The following is a 20,709-nucleotide window of genomic DNA, read 5'->3' as shown; positions in this document are numbered from 1 at the left end:
CATTGTCTTCCCATAGCCCACTCCGCCTGAACTGCGGTCTTCAGTGGGACCAATGACCTCCACTCACCTAAACCCTGCAGTGGATTCTTGGTCCTTATACCTCTCAATAACTCTGACAGTTCATCACTCCCTCACTCTCTTTGACACACTGTCTTCACTTGCCCCCCACTGGTCACTTTCTTTATCTGTTTCACTGGTTCCTTTCCAACCTTTTGACTTTTTAATGTCTCAGCAACCCAAGGTTCCGCTGTTAACCCCTTTTCTAACCTGCATTAACTCTCCCGGTGATTTCATCCAGTCACATGGATTCAAATACCACCTGTGTTTCAACCCCTCTCCCCAAATGTGTATTTCCAGCCCAGCTCTCTCCAAAAATTCAAACCTTACAACTCCCAACATCTTTCCTTGGATTTCCACCAGACATCTCAAACTCACCATGTCCCAAACTGGACCCTCATCTTCCCCCCACAGCCTTCACCTCCTACTTGTCTCCTCCCCTTGCTTATTTATTTACTCCACCCCGTCCCGCACTGGCCTCCCAGCTGTTTCTCAACGTGTCAGGAATGCTTCTGCCTCTGGGACTTTGTTCTAGCTGTTCTCTCGGCCCAGATATCTTTCCACAATCTCCACCCCCGGGCACTCCCCCCACCATCCTTACTTAACTGTGCTTAACTTTTATTTACCATACCATGTATTACCTCCCAACATATGACGTTACATAATTATTATACTGATGTTCCTTTTCTGATCCCCCACTATAATGTAAGCTCCATAACTGCAGCAATCTTTGTTCTGTTGACTCATATCTCTAGTGTCCCAGCAGCATCGGGTATAAGAGGCTGCAGTAAGTATTTGTTAAATGAATGGATGGGCTCTGATGCGACAAACCTAAGTGGTAGCCTCCAGATTCACACATGGGACATATACCGGCAAGTAGTCCTGGGAAAATCATCACTCCCCTTCTTGTGTGAACACACCACACACACACCCACCCTCCCTCGTGTAGAGTCAGTGGGGCAGCACAGAGGTGATTTTAAAAAGATACTTTCCCCATGAGTCCCCTACTGCTGCCACTCCGCCTGTGGCGCAGAGCAACTGTCGGTTAGCAATTTTTAATAGAATGCCAATTATTACCTAGAGATATTCATAACACTTTCTTTAAAAAATCTGAAAACATGTTCCAAACCTAGTTACACATTACTGCAACCTTAATATTCCAAACAGGGCATTATGTATCCGTAAGACACAGTTACCCTTAAGAGCACTCAAGCCAGCAAACCTCCCCTGGAAATGCACCAACGACGATCCTGAAGCTCTAGCTGTCCTACCACAATCTTGTAGCAGCACACCTAGCCCGCACCCACAGGCTCCTCACTCGGGGAAAGATGGGAATCGTTTTCTTCTTCAAGGCTAGTCTCCTGCCATTTGCCCCCTGGGATCAGGACCTCACCCTGTCATTCACCCCCTCTTCTCTTTCCAGCCTCTGTCGTCGTTCAAGTTTACCAGAATTTTTTAAAAATCCACTCCTCAACTGTGGAATCGCCTGGGTGAATCTGCAGGGTGCAAAGGGGGCCAGAGTCCCTGGAACTGTGGGGACCACAGTCTCACTGGGGCGGGTCAGAGGGAAGGCCCAAGGACACTGCTCAGGCAAAGTAAGACAAGGCATCCTCGGTCTGAAAGGCTACAACCCTTTTCTCGGTCTAAGAACGACCCCTCCCTGCCATCTCTGCCTCTGGTCCCCATGCTACCAATCTCTCTGGGTTCTTTCCACACCTGACTGTTGCTGTTCAGTCTCCTGGGCTGGCATTTCTTTTCATCGCTAGGGAGGAGGATGGCTCCCAATGTTCCATCTCTAGCTCTCTTCCTATTCTTCAAGCTCTGTCTAGAAGATTTCATCCTCATCTTAACTACCCACATGTTGAATTTCAAGTGTCTAACTTCAATCTTTTGCTCTACACTCAAGACACTAACACACAACACTGACACACCAGTCCCTCGAATTCAGCATCTCCAACTGGCCAACATCTGTTTCTCAAATCTTGTCGCTTCTCTGGTCCCACCCATCTCAGACAATGACTGCACCACCCATGGGATCACTTAAGCCAAAAGCTAGCAGTTATCTTCCATCACTCTCCTTCCCCAAGTCTCTCCTTCCCCAAGTCTCTCCTATCAAACCCAGCCACAGAATCCTGATTGCTGTTGCACTAATCTGGATCCTTACCATTTGCCCACACCAGTGTCTCTCAAAGGAAGTGCTACTGGCTTAACAGACGGAAGAATTCCTGTGCACAACCACCCCACTAAGGGTGGGTGACCTAGCAGCCTCCGTTCCTGAGCTGGGTAGCCCCCCTCTAGCACCAGGCTTCAGACACTGCCCTTGGCCTCAGGCCTCCATCCCACACGCAGCCCTTTTACTCCTATTACTGGGCAGGGGCCAGATCTCTCCCCGCCACTGCCTGCTTCTGGATCCGGGGCCCAGAAGGCCTCCGGCCTCAGTTCAAACTACTGTTCGTGGTCCAGGAAGATACTCCTTCTCTCCAGGCCCAGCACTGTCTCCTTGTCTTTCTCTTTTCTTTTTTTATCTATCCTCTTCCTGGGCTTGGAACAGAGTTGATACATGCCCAACGCCCCCAAGTTCCTTCCTTATCAGCAACTCCAAAATCCAAAAAATTCTCAAGTCTGAAAATTTATTTTTTAAGTTTGTTACAATTCATTTACAATATGCTAAAATGTACCCTAAACTGATATGAGGCTACTGATATCATCATTTACCTCCCTTAGTATGAATATTCATATAATTGTTTAAGAAATATCAATGTGTTATATTGTAGAGTAACACCCCAGACTCACAGGGCATATATGAAATACACAGAATAATCATCTCAATAACCCCCCCAAAAAAAACTTGAATTCTAAAACAAATATTGCCCCAAAGATTTCAGATAAGTATTGTGACCTGCATAGCAAAGCACAAACTCACTTCACCATTTACTCAAGGTCCATCTCTACCTTTTAAAAGTGATTTTTTCTAAAGAGAAATTTAGAATTACTTGGAGCATAAACCTTTTCAATGAATATTTTAGAATCTTCCATACAGTTACCTCTACAAAAGAAAGTGTAGACAGCTATCTTTTTTAAAAGGTTAAATTAAGTCCTACCACAAAATATGGACAGAGAAAATGACTTCTTGGGATCCTTGCAGTCCTAAAATGCTTTTGTTTAGACAGAGTTCCTGGGATCACAGCACACCGTGTTGACAGCGGGATCACCTCCCCTTTTCCAGAGGCCCGGCCAATTCTGTGCAGTGTGTGCTTAGGCCCTTATCACAACACTGATACACAGGATCCCCAAAAGAAAACCACCACTGCCAGCCCCACGGCGCTCCCCAGGTTCTTCTATTATTCCAGCAACTTACATCCCACAATCAAGATTAAGAGCTGATGTGGCTGCTGCTGTTTAAGGAAGTAAAAATAAATGATTTTACTTTGAAAGCTGGTATCTGTCTCTGTCCATCTGGAGCTAAAATTTTAAACAGATGTCTAATGGGAAACTAAATATGGAAAATGATGCAGTTATCTATTAAGGCAATGAGATACGGCAAATACGATATGTAGACATGAAACACAAGCCTATAAAACTTTAAAGGATTTTTTTCCCAAAAGAAACAACGTCTAGGTTCTCATTTATTTGGGCCTTATGGATTCTTCATATCCTTGTATAGATCTTTTTTTTTTTTTTATGGCACACTGCTTTGAAAAAGAGTGGCAGCTCCTCAAAAGGTTACACATAGAGTTACCATATGACCCAGCAATTCCATCCCTAGGTATATACCCAAGAGAAAAGAAAAGAAATGCCCACCAAAAATCTGCACCCCAATGTTCACAGCAGCTCCCCACGCCACTGTCACCACCTCACCCAGAGCAGTTTGCCCTCCTGCGCCTCACATACTGGATTTCATAGATTTTGAAACAAAGGTCACACTACTAAAATGAAGTTTGAAAATCACAGGATTATTTTAAAGACATTATCCATCTCCAAAACTGTATGCTCCTGGTCTCTTAAACCAAATATTCACAATCACTATTATATTTATATCAAGCTTCCATAAAGCTTCCTGAGATGGTACCTTACCTCCAGCTCCAGATCCTGAGGCTCCATTTCCGAAAGCGAGAGCACAGCAATTTTGGTAACTTTACAGACTTCATGGTCTCCCGGAAGTCTGCCTACCAGTGCTTTCTGCCGAATTAAAATGAGCCACCATGGGAGGTCTGAAAGAGAAGAGTCACACAAATGTCTAGTACCCATAAAGTGTTACTGTCCTGGGGAGGGTAAAGGTGAATGACCCAACAACAACAAAATACGTGCAGTGGATACGACCCTTTAAAGTACAGCACACAACAAAATATAAAAACGGCCCTTAAACATGTGAAAAGATGCTGGGTCTCACTCCTAGTTAGAGTGATCCTGGTCTCACCCACCGGACTGGGGTAGATACAAAGGACGACAACACATCCGCTGGCAAGGCTGCGGGCGAACAGTCCCTCTCGCACAGAGCTGGCGCGACTCCACAGACACAACTTTTCTGGAGGGGAGTTCAGTGACACCCAACAATAAGACACACGCAATTACCTTTTAACCTCGCAAGTACTCCTCTTGTGAATCTACCCCGAAGATACACAAGGACACGCAAGTATATACACTCAAGCCTATTCACTGTAGCAGTTTGTAATTGTGAAAACACTAGAAACAACTTCAATGCCCAGACAGGGGACACAAGTGGAATCAGCCAAGGCACATTCACTCAATGGAGAACTAGGCAGCTGTGAAAAATAATTGAAAGCATTCTCTGGCTGGTAAGGAGTGATTCTTGGATATTACAAAATCAAAGTAAAAAAGACTATCTAAACTATGCTACCCTTTACATAAGAAAGAATATAATATAAAGTATTCACATATCTGCTCATTTTGGCAAGATAAAAACAAGAACAAGATGCAAGGTAAGTCAGAAATTAATGAGATTGATCACCTACAAGGTATAGGCAGAAATGCAATGGGAGAAGGAAGAAATGGGAATATAAAAGAGAACAGAAAATAACAGTCCCCTGCGTATACCTCTTTGTTAGAACCATGGCAATGTCTCATATCTCCTGGAAAATAGATAGTTCACATACACGAGAATGTGGGGGAAACCCAAAACTAAATGCAAATAGTAAACCAACTTAGCTACAAATGGAAAATATAACCATACTGTAGGAGATAGGGAGGAAAAAACTAATCTAAATAACTTTGGAAAAGAGTATTTTGTAAGTATAAAGACAAAAACAATTGAACACAATATTGCATTCTTATTCGTGAATTTGTTTTTCAGAAGGGTATGGATTAGCAGTTCCAAAACTACTTTATGTGTATACTAGGACTGAACAAATTAGTAAATATGTTGAGGAAAGGAGAAATAAAGGAAGATGGTAAAACAAATGAAATCAATGTTTAAATTTTTAAACATTGAGTTCAGAGAGAGAGGAAGAGATGCGGCAGGGGAGGGAGAGAGGGAGGGAAAGGAAGAGGGAAAAAGAAACATCAAATTGTTCCACTTATTTATGCATTCATTGGTTGATTCTCATATGTGCCCTGACCAGGGATCAAACTCACAACCTTGAGTGTTACTGCAGGTAGCAATTGGAAATAAGCAGCCGGAGGGAAAAAAAAGGAGAGCCCCTGCCATTACAATCCAATGAAGAACTTAAAACAGGAGGCTGGAAACACAAGGGAGTCATGTCTCAGCAATTAACTCAGCAGCCCTGAGCCTGGTCAGATCCCAGTGCCAGGTGTTCGGAACATCACCGCGGCAGCGACGACGGTGCAGGAGGAGGGGGGTCCTTGAACTCTGTGCTGGGAAAGGAAGCCTCTGTGGCAACTTCACTAGACAAAGAGCCTTTGCTAACTGAGAAAGAAAGCCTTTGTAGCTGCACATTATTCCCAAGATTTAGAAGCAGGAGAAGGGGAACCTAAAAACTGACTGAAGTATATAACCCCTGAGTCCCAATAGTCGGGTGTACCTAAATTAGCTAAGTACCCACTTGTAGCCTCAGATCAAGTGTATAGAACAAACTTACTAACAACTTTATTTCCTCCATACGTGGGGCATTCTGACTAGTCAGGTGCCTGCCTGCAACTTTGTGCTTGTCTTTCATAAATAAACTTGCTATCTCATTTCCACCATACAGGTTTGTGTCTTGCTTGAATTTGTGTCTTGCAATCGAGACAAGAACCAAGGAACAAGCTAGGCGGTCGGGGGACCCTGACTCCGTTCTCTCCCGGGGAACATGATATCAGGATGATGTTCCAGCCAAATGAGTTACTCAGCCAGGGCAAGGAATCTTTAATAAACATCAGAGAGAAAGAAAAGAATACCCAGAGGCCCAACAGTTATCTTTCCAGTACAAGCTATTACTTCTCACAAACAATTTTTAATTAAATGAGAAATAGCTATGAAAGACCACACACAGTTTAAGGTTATACACTTGAAAAAATATTAAGTATTTTTATTAACACCAAAAATTAAAATTTCAGGAATTTCTTATTGCAGAAAAATATAACAAAGTATTTCAATTTCCCCTACTTTTTCCTCCAAACATGAATCAACTCGCATTTCAGGAACAGTGTTTTGAAGATGGGCTTTAGGCATTTCATAAAATGCAAGAGTTTGGAAGTGTTTCATAATTCTTTACAAAGTAGGGTGGAAATCTACTCCAAAGTTTCAAGGCTTCTACAGACCACCTCATTATTCATTATCATTAAACATTAACCGAGGACCTACTGTGTACTGGGAAGACATGAATCAAGGTTACGAAGCACAATAAACTTAACACATAATAAATAAAGCACATAAAACATAATATGCTGTTGAATGTCAATGCATTTTGTTGGAAAAAAAAAAAAAAAGAAATCCTCACCCCAGGTCTCCCTACCTCACAGGAGTGACTTCTGTTTCACACTGAACAGTTCAGCGTGCTGGGGGCCGACCGGACGGGCCAACATCGGGAAGCCCTCTTCCAAGCTAAGCCCTCTTGCAGCAGCTCATTACTTTGGGTCCGTTTTATATTGACATCATGAGTTGTAATCTTAATAAATTACAGCTATGACAACCATAATGTGCATAATCAAATGTAATAAATGTCTTTCCAATAAACCATCCAGTGATATAATACCAAAACATAAAACTATTAACTTTCAGACAGAAGTTTTCCCCCATGTATAAGCTCACTTGGGAAACCAAAAGGCATCCCTTCCCCACAAAAACACTGGCATTGCCAATATTGAAATTCGATTGTTCTTTTGAACACTTTCCAGGTTCTCTGTATCTCTTTATAAACATTCATGTTATGACCAAAGGGGAAAATAAAAAGGGAAACTGGGGCTGCTAATGACTCTCATACATTTACATCTTTCAGCTCGCTCCACACTGCAGACTGCATTCCTGCTGACAAAGCACCCCCGCACCTCTCCCAGGTGCGCTTCTCCCGGAGCACCTGCTGCTTTAACACTCAAAGCCGGCAGTGAATGGAGGGGCCAGCGCAGAACGTATAATTACATCCACCCGCCAATAAATACTAAACTAGGTGGATACTATACACTCCAAAGTCATTTTTCTATTTTAATTGTTGTTCAAGTACAGTTTCCTGTCTTTTACTCCCACCCCAGCCCACCCCTCCCCACCTCCCTCCCATTTCCACCAGCCCCCCCAGCCCCCCCAGTTTTTGACCATGTGTCCTTTATACTTGTTCCTGTAAACCCTTCCCCTTTCCCCCTGAAATTCCCTCCCCTTTCCCCTCTGGTAACATAATATTCAAATGTAAATATTTAAATTCTTGAAGGGCTTCTGCAGATTGATTATGCCTCCATGAGCCACAGAGGCACCTGCACTTGCACTGGATATGTCAGAGGATGGAGATGTGCTGGTAAAGAAAGAAGAATTAGGCCCTGGCTGGTGTGGCTCAGTGGACTGAGCACGGGCTGTGAACCAAAGGGTCACAGGTTCGATTCCCAGTCAGGGCACGTGCCTGGGTTGTGGGCCAGGTCCCCAGTGGGGGCCACATGAGAGGCAACCACATATTGACGTTTCTCTCCCTCTCTTTCTCCTTCCCTTTCCCTCTCTCTAAAAATAAAGAAATAAAACCTTTTAAAAAAGAAAAAAGCTCTGGCTGGCATAGCTCAGTGGATTGAGCGTGAGCTGTGAACCAAAGGTCACCGATTCAATTCCCAGCCAGGGTACATGCCTGGGTTGCAGGCCATGACCTCCAGCAACTGCACATTGATGTCTCTCTCTCTCTCTCTCTCTCTCTCTCTCTCTCTCTCTCTCTCTCTCTCTCTCTCTCCCTCCCTTCCCTCTCTCAAAATAAAGAAATAAAATCTTTAAGAATATATACATATTAAAAAAAGGAAAAAAAGATTAGGAAAGGGGATTATATTCAGTTCACTTTTCCTTCCTTCTGTGTCAAGCTGACAATAAAAATACTTATGTTTCTAAGAGAATCTAATAAGTGAGATATCTCAAGATAAATTACGTTCCAATTTGAAGGATCATGTTTTTCATCCTTACAAATCTTTAGCAGGAATTTAAATTCAGCCCAACGTGTGCATAAAACCGACTTCACTGCTATCTGCTGCACAAACTATTAACTGGCCCCTTGGTACTTCTAAATGAGTATGAGCATGAGTCTGCAACATAGGTTTACGCAAACTGAGCATGAATCTAAATTTCTACTAAAGCTATGAATTCATGGTATGTTTAATATAATTTTTGTTTTATATTCAAAGCCATTTCTATTTTTTTAAACCACATCAAGGGAAATGTGGTTTTTTTTTTTCCTTAATGGAAATAGAGTACTATCCATCTCAGACTATATTTCAGGGAATATTATAACAATTAAGTAGAATTATAAGTACTACCACAATACAACCACTCCAGTGCTGTTATTTTCACCGTCAGGTACATGGTAGCTAAAAGTGCATCATACTGGGCATCTAATCCTCTCAGTGATTCAAGAGTTAATTATTAGTTTGTTTATCTTCCAAACACAGTAGCTACTCAACATTTCTTCACTGGCTGCTCCGCAGCTCAGGAAGGTTTCCTAAGCCTGGGTTTACGGCAAACTGACCATGACTCATAGAGAGAGCGTCCAGGACAAGAGGCACTTTAATAGGCTCCATTTGAAATTACCGAACAGTGACATCAGAAGCATATTCAGCCTGGCCTATGACACTTAGGATGGATTTGAATCCCTAACAATGAACTGCTATAAAATTAAATAATCTTATACTCTATAAAAAGATAAAATCTTTTATATCAATAATAGTCTTAGAAAACTAGAAAAGTCTAACTTTTAAAGTATCCTTGGGCAAAATGAACTTTTATATAACAGTACATTTTCTGGGCCCTGGCTGGCGTAGCTCAGTGGATTGAACGCAGGCTGGGAACCAAAGTGTCCCAGGTTCGATTCCCAGTCAGGGTACATGCCTGGGTTGCAGGCCATAACCCCCAGCAACCACACATTGATGTTTCTCTCTCTCTCTCTATCTCCCTCCCTTCCCTCTCTAAAAATAAATAAATAAAATCTTAAAAAATATATTTAAAAAAAAGATACTTTTTAAAAGTATATTTTCTAGATAACTACAGCTTATCCTTTTAAAGTGCTAAGATGTTTTCTTATATGTTTATTGAAAACATTAATATAGTACTTACCTCTTTACCTATTAAGTATAATTAAGTATACTAAGTACATTTGGGGTTTTTATTCATGATGCAGGTTTATAGTCATGAAGGTAAGTCACTGCTTTGAAAGGTGACACACCTTTCAAGGCCAGAAGCAACTGGCCCCTCCTAAAAGGATCCAAGCCCACAAGTTGTAACAAACCCGATCACTGAGTCAATTAAATGAATCAACCTTCATTTTCAGCTCTGAATGGCTGATACTGGCCATTTCTAAGTAAGTGAGAACTTACTATATTTACCAAGAATTTCCTTTCTTAAACACAACTAGACCTGATAATAATTTAATTGCAATCACATCAAAATGTTAAATAAGATTAAATGTTTAAAAAATACATAAAGGAGGAAATAAATATAGAAAGCACCTTTACAGGTGGCCCATACATGTACTCTCACCATAACAACTTTTGCCGAAGCTGAAAACTTCTACTACCACTGCCACAGGAATCACTGAGGAAAACAACTGGGGTTTAAGAACAAGTGGGTTTACGACTAGAAAAGGGAATCCAAGTGGAATAGCTGAAGAGTCTAGCTCAAGTTGGCTTATCTCTAAAGTGTCTCTCTGTCTGAAAATATAAAATCTGCCAGTCACAAATATGCTCAGAAATAAGAAGCGTGCTTGTCTGACGATGCTTAGGAGAGCCCAGCATTGTGGGTCACATTCAGGTATCTAGTTCAAGCACTGCTCCTACCAAGGAGGTGGGACCATCTACACTACGGAGCTCAGGTTAGGGACAAGAGAATGGCAGAAGTATCTGCAGCATAAAGTGACAGAACAGGCTGAGGGGAGCAGAGAGAGAAGGTAGAGGCCATTAGCATACAGGTGCTAAGGACAGTACATGGAAGAGAAGGGAAGCAAAAAAGAGCAATGAAAAGATGCCAAAGAACGGAACCTCTCACACCACTTTCCTGCCCCAAACCATTAACAGAATAGGTCCACTAAACTACAATTAAACGATCGTTTAAGGGTTAACAGGTACCTTGTCACCAATGAAAATCTTACCTCCAAAACAAACATGAATGACAAAATGAATATGAAGTGACTATAACTGAATTATATTTTTCGTTTTATCTTTTTTCTTTGTTTCTTTTTTTAAATTATATTTTAAGTCATTCCTATTTTGGTAGACATGTTATGTCACAAATAATGCTATTTCTTTAGAATACTTCCCTCAAGGTAACTTTAGTACATTAAAAAAAATCACCAAGCAGTTACCAAAAGATAGATATATTTAATTATTTTAACTAAGATAAAATAAAAAACAATGACAACAGGCTACAATAAAGGCTATTTTCTGGCTTAAATGTTTTTAATAGATTCATATACCATATATGTCATAATGACTTCATATACCATCAAATTCACCCGCTGGAAGGACATATGCAACGATTTAGCAGATTTAGAACTGTGCAACCATCATCACGATCCCTACAAGTTTTCAATAATGTGAGCTGTCAGTAGACAATAAAACAATCTATTGCTCTCCCAAAGCAATTGTACACAATGAAACTCGTATTTAAATAGAAGCAATATGTAAACTGTAACTGAACAACAATTAAAAAAGAAAGAAAAAGGAAGCCCTATGTAAAGGCATGACCCAAAAACCACAGCTCCAGCACAGGCTGAGCGCTCTGAAGGGCCCCGCCAGGCTCCCCTGCCCGTTTCTCCAGTGCCCTTGAGGAGTGGGGTGTTCTAATGGCCTTTCAGGAAAGTATAAAGCAATGTTAGTGACACTCCATTCATCACTGAAATATGTAAAATATTTCACGTCCTTAGTGTCATAGCAAGAAAGTCCCCACAGACAGCAGCAGACTAAAAATATATACGTAAAACCCTATGCATAATACATTTCACTATTTTAATGATTGAGACATCTTCACCACTTCAAAAGCGGAGAAACGGCAGATGGCAAGTACTATTTTAATGAGGGAGAGCTATTTGAGTGAGCTGTGTCTGTGGCTGTTCAATACTCCGTGTAGGGATTCCCTTCCTTTCTAAATCAAGAGCCTCTATTGCCAAATTAATCACGAGTCCTGACAATTTTTTCTTCAAACCATTTCTGAACATACCATGGAATATATACTTTTGCTTTTTTATACCCAGATATTTCTCACCCCAACAGAGCTTATCCTTGTCTCCATCCGAGATGAGTGTCTCAATGTGATCGAGACATTGAGATGAGATGAATGTCTCAATGTGTCAATGAAAGATGTCTGGGGAAGAGGCCTTCTACACCGAAGACAGCTTAGCAGTCTTAAATAGGCGTCTTCTAGGCACCAGAGTTAACGGAACCACTGTTTTGGCAGAGCTTTCAGAAAGCACGGGCAATCCTCAGCAAAGAATGCCGCACCAAATAATACTTGAAATTCTTTCACCAAGCATTTTTTTAAAAGGGCACGCGGATTATGAAATATGACCTTCACAAATGCTACTAACATTTTACTACTAAAAACATTACTTTGTATAATCTCCACCATGTAGTCTTTTAGTGACCTTAAAATCACTATAGTTTCAGCAAATATTAACATTACTGGAAAAAACAGTGCAAGTTTAACATTTCTTCAAAACTGTACAGCCAGAACTCAAGTTGCTCTAACAAACAGACTAGCTGACCCCTCCAAGTTACCTTCAAAACGGAGGAAAACAACTTTAGCCCACATCCACTGACTGCTTACTGTCATCGGGGACCATGCTAAGCACTTTACGCGAGTTTTATGAAATCTCACACCAACTGCAGCAAGGGGGTGTTATCATCTTTGTCTCAGAGTCAGCAACAGAGGCTTCGGTGCAGTAACCCGGCCCAAGGCAACTAACTGTGTGGTCTGCGGGCTTTGGAGTTCCCAGCCACGTCCCCCTCTTCTTCCCTCAAGGCGCACACCCTTCTCCCTCTCTCCTAAGCTCCAAAGGCCCTTCTTGTGCTCCTGTAACTTATTTCCTGAGCCCACGCAGCCCGGCTGGCTCACTTTTTCTACCTCTTTGACTTTCTAAATAAAATTTTGCTTGTATTTGAAGAAAGAAAAAAAGAAAGGTCTTTAAAGAGGTCATCAAGTTTAAATGAGATCATTAGGGTGGACCCTAATCCAGTATGACTGGTGTCCTTTTAAGAGGAAACCTGGACACAGACACAGAGGTAGAGAGAAGATAATGCAATGTGACGACGCAGGGAGAAGACGGCCATCTACAAGCCCAGGAGACGCCTCAGAAGAAACCAACCCTGATGACACCTTGATCTCAGACTTCAACCCCCAGAATCCTGGGAAAATAAATGTCTGTTGTTCAAGCCACCCAACCGGCAGAACTTCGCTGCGGCAGTCTGAGCAAACTGACACAGCTCCCAAGGCACGCCTGCTTACATTCCCAGAGCTCAGAGTTCAGTGACAGTCACGAAGAGCAGCAGGGCTCACCCACGCCGTTTTAAGGCTGTCAATGACATCTGTTCAAATAAGCTTATGTTCCCATCTCATCAGGCAAGAACGAGAATCACGCATTAATATGTGGAGAGTGAGTAGGAGGGTGAAGACGTTTGGGAGCGTATGTTTCTGCCCCTCATCCTCTACCCTCAGAAGGTAAGATGCTCCATGGGAAGTATGCCTGCAGTGACTCCCTCAGCCCAATGCGGAACGGGCACACCGCCCATGGGCCGGGCTGATGGTGTGGCCACAGCAAGAAACCTACTGGGGTGCGGGGAACGGGGGAGGCATCCCAGGACAGAGAATGAAGAAAGAGAAGGCAAGAAGAATAAGATGAATGCTCAAAAATCGAGGAGTCGAGGTGGCATGACACACACAGGGTGGGGCTGCAATTCTCTCCGTGGGGGAAGAGCAGCAGGGGGGCCCAGCAAAGTTTTCCTGTGTTTCTTCTCCACCCCCTTTGTGAACAGCCAAACCTTAAAGTGATGTGACAAGGGAGAAAAAAAGGCAGAGATTAGGAAAGTGGAAAACTGCAACCCTTTCCAGTTCACTCTATCCCCCCGCTCTCCCTCTTCCAAAGTATCCTATACAACGAAGACCCCTACTGCCTACCAACCTCCTGTTTTTTGTTTCTCCTCCAAAGAAAGGCAAGCGGTGCAAGAAGGGGCAGTACACGTAAGTGGGGCTGACCACAGGAGATGACCATACCTCACCACCTAATGACGGCGCTTTCACAGCACCGTGAACTCATTGACCAGTTACGTATTTGCACACCGCTTGTAGGGGACAATTTTGGGGTTGTCTGCCAAGTCCAGACCTTACTGCTCTAACTGCCCCTCCTGCCTAGAGGGGCGCCCCTCTCGAAAACATCTGAACTTTGTGGCCACGGAAGGCCCTTGGCCCAGTGGGCCGAAAGGAGTCTCTGTCCGAGGGGCCTGAACTGGACTCCCACTCAACCCTTGATAGCCCATCAGTCTCCACTGACTGTAGGATGTTGGTTGGTTGAAGGGTTGGTGTGAGTACCATATAGGGGCAAAAGTTCTATCCTACATACACGGAGACAGGAAGCCAAAAGGAGAGAAGAAGGAAAGGTACATGGAGAAGTGGTGGTCAGAAACCACGTGCATCCAGAAAAAGTAACCTCGGATCCTATACAATGTCCACTTCTTGGTTTTGGTTCCTTAGGTTCCTCATAACATTTGGTTGCTTTTTATTTTGTTTTGTTTTGCATAAGCTGACAGATTTATGTTTGCAAGCAAAAGAGTCTTGATAAAATAGTGATTTATAATTTATCAAGCACCTTCAAGCATACTATCTCAACAGAGACTGATAATACTTTAGGAAAAAAAGAGGGCAGTTATTTTTACTCGTGTTTTACCGCTTACAAAGGAGAAGCTCAGGGACATTGTGGCCCCAATGAACCAGCTGTCCCTTGTGATGTCCCCCTCCCACGGTGACCCTGGGCTCGGCTACACGACTTCCTTTGGCCAACGGGATATTAGCAAACTTAGTGACGCAAGCAGATGTCTGATTAGCCCTCGCACATTGGGGCTTGTCTTCTGGAGAACAACACCCTGAAAGGAGGGGTGTCCAGGAGAGAGAACACCCACGAGAGATGAGAGAACACGGCAGGAGATGCCACGTGAAGGAACACCGAGACACCTGGGCTCACGGCTGCCGCAGTAAGGACCCCAGCCAACAGCACCCAGGAGCAGAAGGGCCTCTGGGTCAACCCACAGACTCATGAGCTACTGGCAAACTGGTGTTTTAAGGCACTAACTTTTGGGGTGGCTTGTTACACAACAGATAGATTAAAAGGATGTTAAGTAACTTCCCTTATATCTCAAAGCTTATAAATAAAGCTTGAATCCAGGTCTTTTGATTGATTTCAGTGATTTATTCACTGCTCCAAGATGTGACTCAAATTGAAGAAAAATAACTCAAAAGTTTCATACACTTCATTTAAACAATAGAAAATGAATGTTAGTTCAGAACACTCAGCTGTGAAATTATCTTGTCAGCATATAAATGAATTAAAAATAAATGTATGTAAATGTGGACAGGTAGGAGAGTTAACTGAAATACTTATCATGGTTACGCAATGTCTAAATGCTTTTCTCCACTGTATCGAAAGAATTTTAAAACTATCAAAGGTAGAATACACAACAATGCTTGTAGCAGAATGATTTATAATAGCAAAAGAAAACAAAAACAAAAACCCCAAACAAACAAAAGGAGGAGGAAGTAGAGGAGGAGAAAGGAAAGGAAAGGAAAGGAAAGGAAAGGGGAAAGGAAGGGAAAGGAAAGAATGCTATTACCCAGTGATTGGAAGCAGGATGATATACTCATACAATATTGTAAAGAAGGAACTAAAGTTTCATACATCAACATGGATAAGTCTAAAAAAATATAAAGTTGAGTAGAGGACAAAAGTGAAAAAAACACTAACAGCTTCATATCGCTATAAAAAATCCCCAAAATACAATCCTTAGCAACACATTGTTTAGGGATGCATATATAACACAGGCAATAATGAAGATCAAGGGAGTAAGCACAGAGGCTAAAGCGGCAGGCTCTCGGGAAGGGAAGGAAACAGGGTATGCTTGAGAAAGGCACAGCGTGGGCTCCAAAGACACTGCTCACGTTTCATTTCCTGAGCTGGGTGGTAGGGACGTGTTTGTTTTACAATAACCTGTGCCATATATCTGTGATAAACAGCTTTTCTATCTAAAATATAGTTCATAATGAAAACAGACTTTCAAAAACAACCAAAAAAATGTAACAAAGGAAAATTAGGTTGTCTCCAGCAATATGTGCTTTATAATACCCAGAAATCAACCTAGCTCCTAAATGCTAAATAATTCCATTTTACAATAAAAAGGAGCACACTTTTTACTCCCAAATACCCAGCAATAATGGTAAAGCCTCCAATAGCTCATAACTCGTATTAAAATTGATACCAAAAGAAAAAATAGATATTTAAATTTAATGTTTAAATTATTTAATTTAGTCTTTTCCAAAACTTTTTGGGACCCACAAAACATCTATTTTTCTCAGGAACAAAATTACCTTTAAACCCAGGACACAGGTGCCTGTCCTTCAAAGAGAGGGCCTTGTCCAGGGAGCCCACCGCGGCCCACAGGCCGCATGCAGCCCAGGATGGCTATATGCAACTCAACACAAAATCATAAATTTACTTAAAACTTTATGAGATTTTTTTTGTTTTCATTAGTATCTGTGTATTTAATGGGTAACCCAAGACAACTCTTCTTCTTCCAGTGTAGCCCAGAAACACCAAAAGGTTGGACACACCTGGACCTTCCATCAATTTGCCTGACCAGAGAGGACTCCTGGAAAGGACCACATTCCATACTAAGAGACCCATGCCCTTTCCTGCCCAGAGTTGACTGTGTCAGGAATGGACAGCTGACCCAAAGCCATGAGTCATGGGCTGCCACCTGCTTACCTCTCCAGCCTCATTCCACTGTCCTCTCCCTTCAAATCAGTGCAGTTGGGATATCTTTCCATCAGAGTACCTGCCACCATTATCGAATAATTATATATTCACTTCAGTGATTATTCACTAACGTCTGTCTTCTCTCCCACAGTGTAAGATCCATGACAGTGAGGATGGGTCAGTTTTTGCTCACTCTTGTGTTCTACCAACTCGCACAACTCCTGACACGTGGTAGGCATCTGATTTTTTTTTTTTGTAAAAAGGAAGAAAGAATTGTAATATTATGCCTCCTTTTCTCTAAAGTTTCATTTTTATTTCATGAAGCTTATATGGAACTATGCCCACTTTGGGGAGACCCATAATTAAGACAAAAGAATCAAAGCCATAACAGAATCGACATGTATCCTCAAAGAACAAAACGTCGTAGAATTGCCACATTAAATTTGACAAGTTTAAGGAGGTGACGGAAACATACCTGAGTGAAGCTGAATTTTCCCAATAACACCTTCCACCAAACCCAAACAAATGGGATTCCAGGCAAGAAGTAGATCAGTAGCTAAAATAAAAGAAGAAACAGACATGAGAAAACATTCATCAGAAAACAAATGAAAACGGTATATTAAAAAATGATCGATGTGCAAAAGGAGCAGTTACAAACACCCAGAACTGAATACATTACTAGCAAGCAACTTTTGAAAAAGCATTAAACCCAAGGCCTAAATAAGGCTTCTGCCGCAAGGTCAGCTATGGGGGGAAAACTGACATTCTGAAACTCGGCTCAGACTGCAGGCAGCACTCTGGCGCCCTGCAGTGGAGGGAAGAGGCCGGTGCACTACAGAACAGCAGAGGGGGCAGTCATCCGCAGTCCTACAGCCCCAGCCAGTCCCAACCCCAAGGCCAGGCCTGCAAAACTGTCATCAAGACGTCCACTGGATCACAGTCTGGGAAGCACCCTTTCCCAAAGACACTTACACCAAGCAAAGGAATCCAGAAGGCCGCTGCTCTTTTATGGGACTTCTAGGGCAAAAAATAATAGGAACTACTTCCAGTTATTATTGAGTGCCTACTGTGTACCAGGCACCCCAATCAGGGCTCCTCACCTCAGCCACAGAACAGACAATGATTCGGGTGGCTGTTTTCTCAGTTCTCCCAAGAATGGCCAGTGACTGATGCCCCTCAAGTACTTGCCAGGAATCAGGCACTATCTCAGGCTAAGGAGATACAAAAATAAAGAAGCAAACAGTCCAGAACAGAAGACCAATGGATATAGTGGAGATCTGAATCAGTGAGACTGGAAAAAGTAGAAGTAAACAATCGTGGAGGGACCTGAATAAGGCTGACGAGCCCACGCTCCCTGAAGACCAAGGCAGGCAGAGAATGACATGTAGAACAAGATGGCAGCCAGCAATGAGCTGATGGCATTGAAAAGGGGTGGACACTGACAGCAGGAAAAGGAGCTCGGAGGTTATTGCAAAAGTCTTGGCTAGAGAGAACAGAGAGCTATCCTAGCTTGGGGAGTGCGGTGGGCAGTGAGTAGGTGAAGAATGCAGAAAAGATGAACACGAAACACCTCGAAGGAAGCTGTATAAAGGGCAGAAAGAGAGTAAATCAAAGGTGACGCTGAAACACTGAGTCTGTCCCCAGTGGAAGAGGATGAGGACATGGACTAGAAGAGTAAGAGGGCACAGAAGGGACAGGGTGTGCAGTAGCTGGGAGAAAAGGTCGGGGAGACCCTCCTAACTCAAGACCTTTTTGCACCTCTGGCATTTTGAACCATGTGAATACATCAGCCACTCAAAAAAATAAAAATAAAATTTTAGGGGGAGGGTTGGGTGGGTGGGCTGGAATGGGAGTAGGGGGGAGAAAACTGTACTTGAACAATGATTAAAATAAAATAAAATAAATAATAAAAAATAAAATTTTAGCTTAAAAAAACTAGAGAAAACAAAACCAATAACCAAGTTTGTGGAATAAAGACTAAAAATAATAGTCACTGATAGTCTCTGAGGTTCAGAAAGAGAACCAGTTAAACCCATTAAGATTAATTCACAGTGGGATGACCAGGGAGAAATGTCCAGATGTAAAAACCAGAGATATTAAGGGGAAAAAAAAACAAAAACAGAAGATGATGACATTAGAAGCACAGGTGTAAAAGTTAACCTTTGAAAAGGGAGGGTACCACTTTTTTCTAAGTCACTTTTTTTAAGCAGACATGAAAGGCTAAATATAGAAATGGGAAAGAGAAGCAGAGGAGCAGATTGGATGGCCTTGACTCAGTAAAAATAGGAGTCAAAGGCAGCTTTGCTTTAGCGGGGGGGAGGACAGGGAAGAACAGAGGGACAGCAGAGGTCTGGTGTGGTGAAGGGCATCCCGAAAGTCAATTTGTCGATGTTCTATGTGTATTTCAAAAGCATACATATTTTTCACTTAGAGTTTTCTAGGAAAACAAAAATAAAAACTGCATCACGTAAGGGTAAACACGTCATGAAACCTTTGTTTCTGGTACTACACATTTGTTCGCCAGGCCATGTTTATAAAAGTCTTTCTTACTATGGACCTCAAACACCTGAACACACTCTTTAACTTCAGGGCTAGGGCTCATTATACCAACTTTGTTGATTATTTTGTTCAAATCCTTTATGTATTTGCTAACTTTTTTTTTTACTGTTTAACCTAATACGTTTTGGCAGTGGGTTTATTTTTTTAATCTCATGCTTTGTGTTTTTTCCATTTTTCCTTCTTAATTTTTGCTTTATGTTTTTGAGACTATGTTGTTAGGCATATCTAAATCAGGGCTATAATATCTTCCTGGTAAACTGCTCTGTTTATCAGGATGTAATAACTGCCTTTATCTCAAATAACGTTTTTTGCCCCCCAAAGTCTAGCTTGCCTACCACTAATATTGTGAAGGAAATACATTAGGCATAAACAGGGATAAATATGAACATTGCTAATCCAATTGTATTACTTCTACTCCCCACAGCTTTAGAAAGGAGGTCCAAATTCCTTGGAAAGGCTTGGAAAGCCCTGCATGGGCTGGTCCCATCCACCCTCCTCCTGCCTCCCCACCCCCCGCATCCTGGTCTTCCTCCAGGCATCCAGAAGTATGCACAGGCTGGCCCGGGAATGCTGCTCCCCACCCACTTCTGCCTGCTCTTCATTCCTGACTCAGGGCAAGGGTCACTGGTGTTCCCTGACACATTCCCTCCTCCACCCGCCCAGCAGACTGGATCAGGATCTCTTTTGTGACTCCCCTGAACCTCGCTCGCGTTTCCAGCATAGCACCTTGTTTTGGTTTAATGCACCTAATTACTGACTTTCCTGTCTCCCTGAATGAGCGGGAAGCTCATCAAGAGCAGGAAGCTCGTTAAGACCTAGTCTCATTTAGCTTTACGTCCCTAGTGCATGACACAGCAAGCTCCAAAAAGCTGGGTGAACAAATGAATGTATGATACAGAATGGAGAGGCAAGTGGAAGTCAGATAATTTGCTGTGAATCACGTCAGAAGGGTTTACTGCTTAGAGCGGTAAGGTCAAAGTCATCCGGTCATCTCAGATAAAGACATCAGGGCTGGCAGAGGTAAAGCGGCTGTCCAATACTACACAGCGTATCAAAATAAAAACACCATTTCCCAGTCTCAGACCAGGGCTCCCTCTAACACACGTCTAACACCACAAGTGCCCCTCCCAAATGTTCCCAGGTGTAATGCTCTCATTTTGTTTTTGTATGGGAGTTTCAGCTCACCACCATCAGCCCAGCTTCACAAGCAGGACCTGGGCGACATCCACAATGCTTTTCTTTTTTTCCCTTTTATTTTTATTTTTTTATTCTTGTTTATTCTATTACAGCTGTGCCAATTTCCCCCCTTTGCCCTCCTCCGCCCAGCAAAATGCTTTCCTTATTCACAAGTCCTATTGGTGTTAACCCCTCAATAGCTGATGAATGAGTCACTTCTCTCCATCCCACTGCCACTGTCCCTGCCCAGGGTCGAGACCGCCTCCATCGGCATCATTAAAAAGCTCGGGTCAGCCCCTTCTTGTCTAGAGGGCTGCTTAACACACCACAGGCACTC

General features: G+C 42.6%; 1 protein-coding gene across 1 annotated transcript in view; it reads right to left on the bottom strand.

Moving 5' to 3' along the window:
- Positions 1–20,709, bottom strand: part of INPP5F (inositol polyphosphate-5-phosphatase F) — a 67,904-nt gene that overhangs the window by 33,516 nt on the left and 13,679 nt on the right. Inside the window, exons 2-3 of the mRNA XM_028512489.2 lie at positions 17,113–17,193; positions 4,132–4,268 (exon numbers count right to left, since the gene is read on the bottom strand). Of these exons, the coding sequence (XP_028368290.1) occupies positions 4,132–4,268; positions 17,113–17,193 (218 nt within the window). The remainder of the gene's footprint in view (positions 1–4,131; positions 4,269–17,112; positions 17,194–20,709) is intronic.

The sequence above is a fragment of the Phyllostomus discolor genome, chromosome 5, assembly GCF_004126475.2.
Source record: "Phyllostomus discolor isolate MPI-MPIP mPhyDis1 chromosome 5, mPhyDis1.pri.v3, whole genome shotgun sequence".
Classification (NCBI taxonomy): domain Eukaryota; kingdom Metazoa; phylum Chordata; class Mammalia; order Chiroptera; family Phyllostomidae; genus Phyllostomus; species Phyllostomus discolor.
This window is presented reverse-complemented; position numbering and strand designations above follow the sequence as displayed.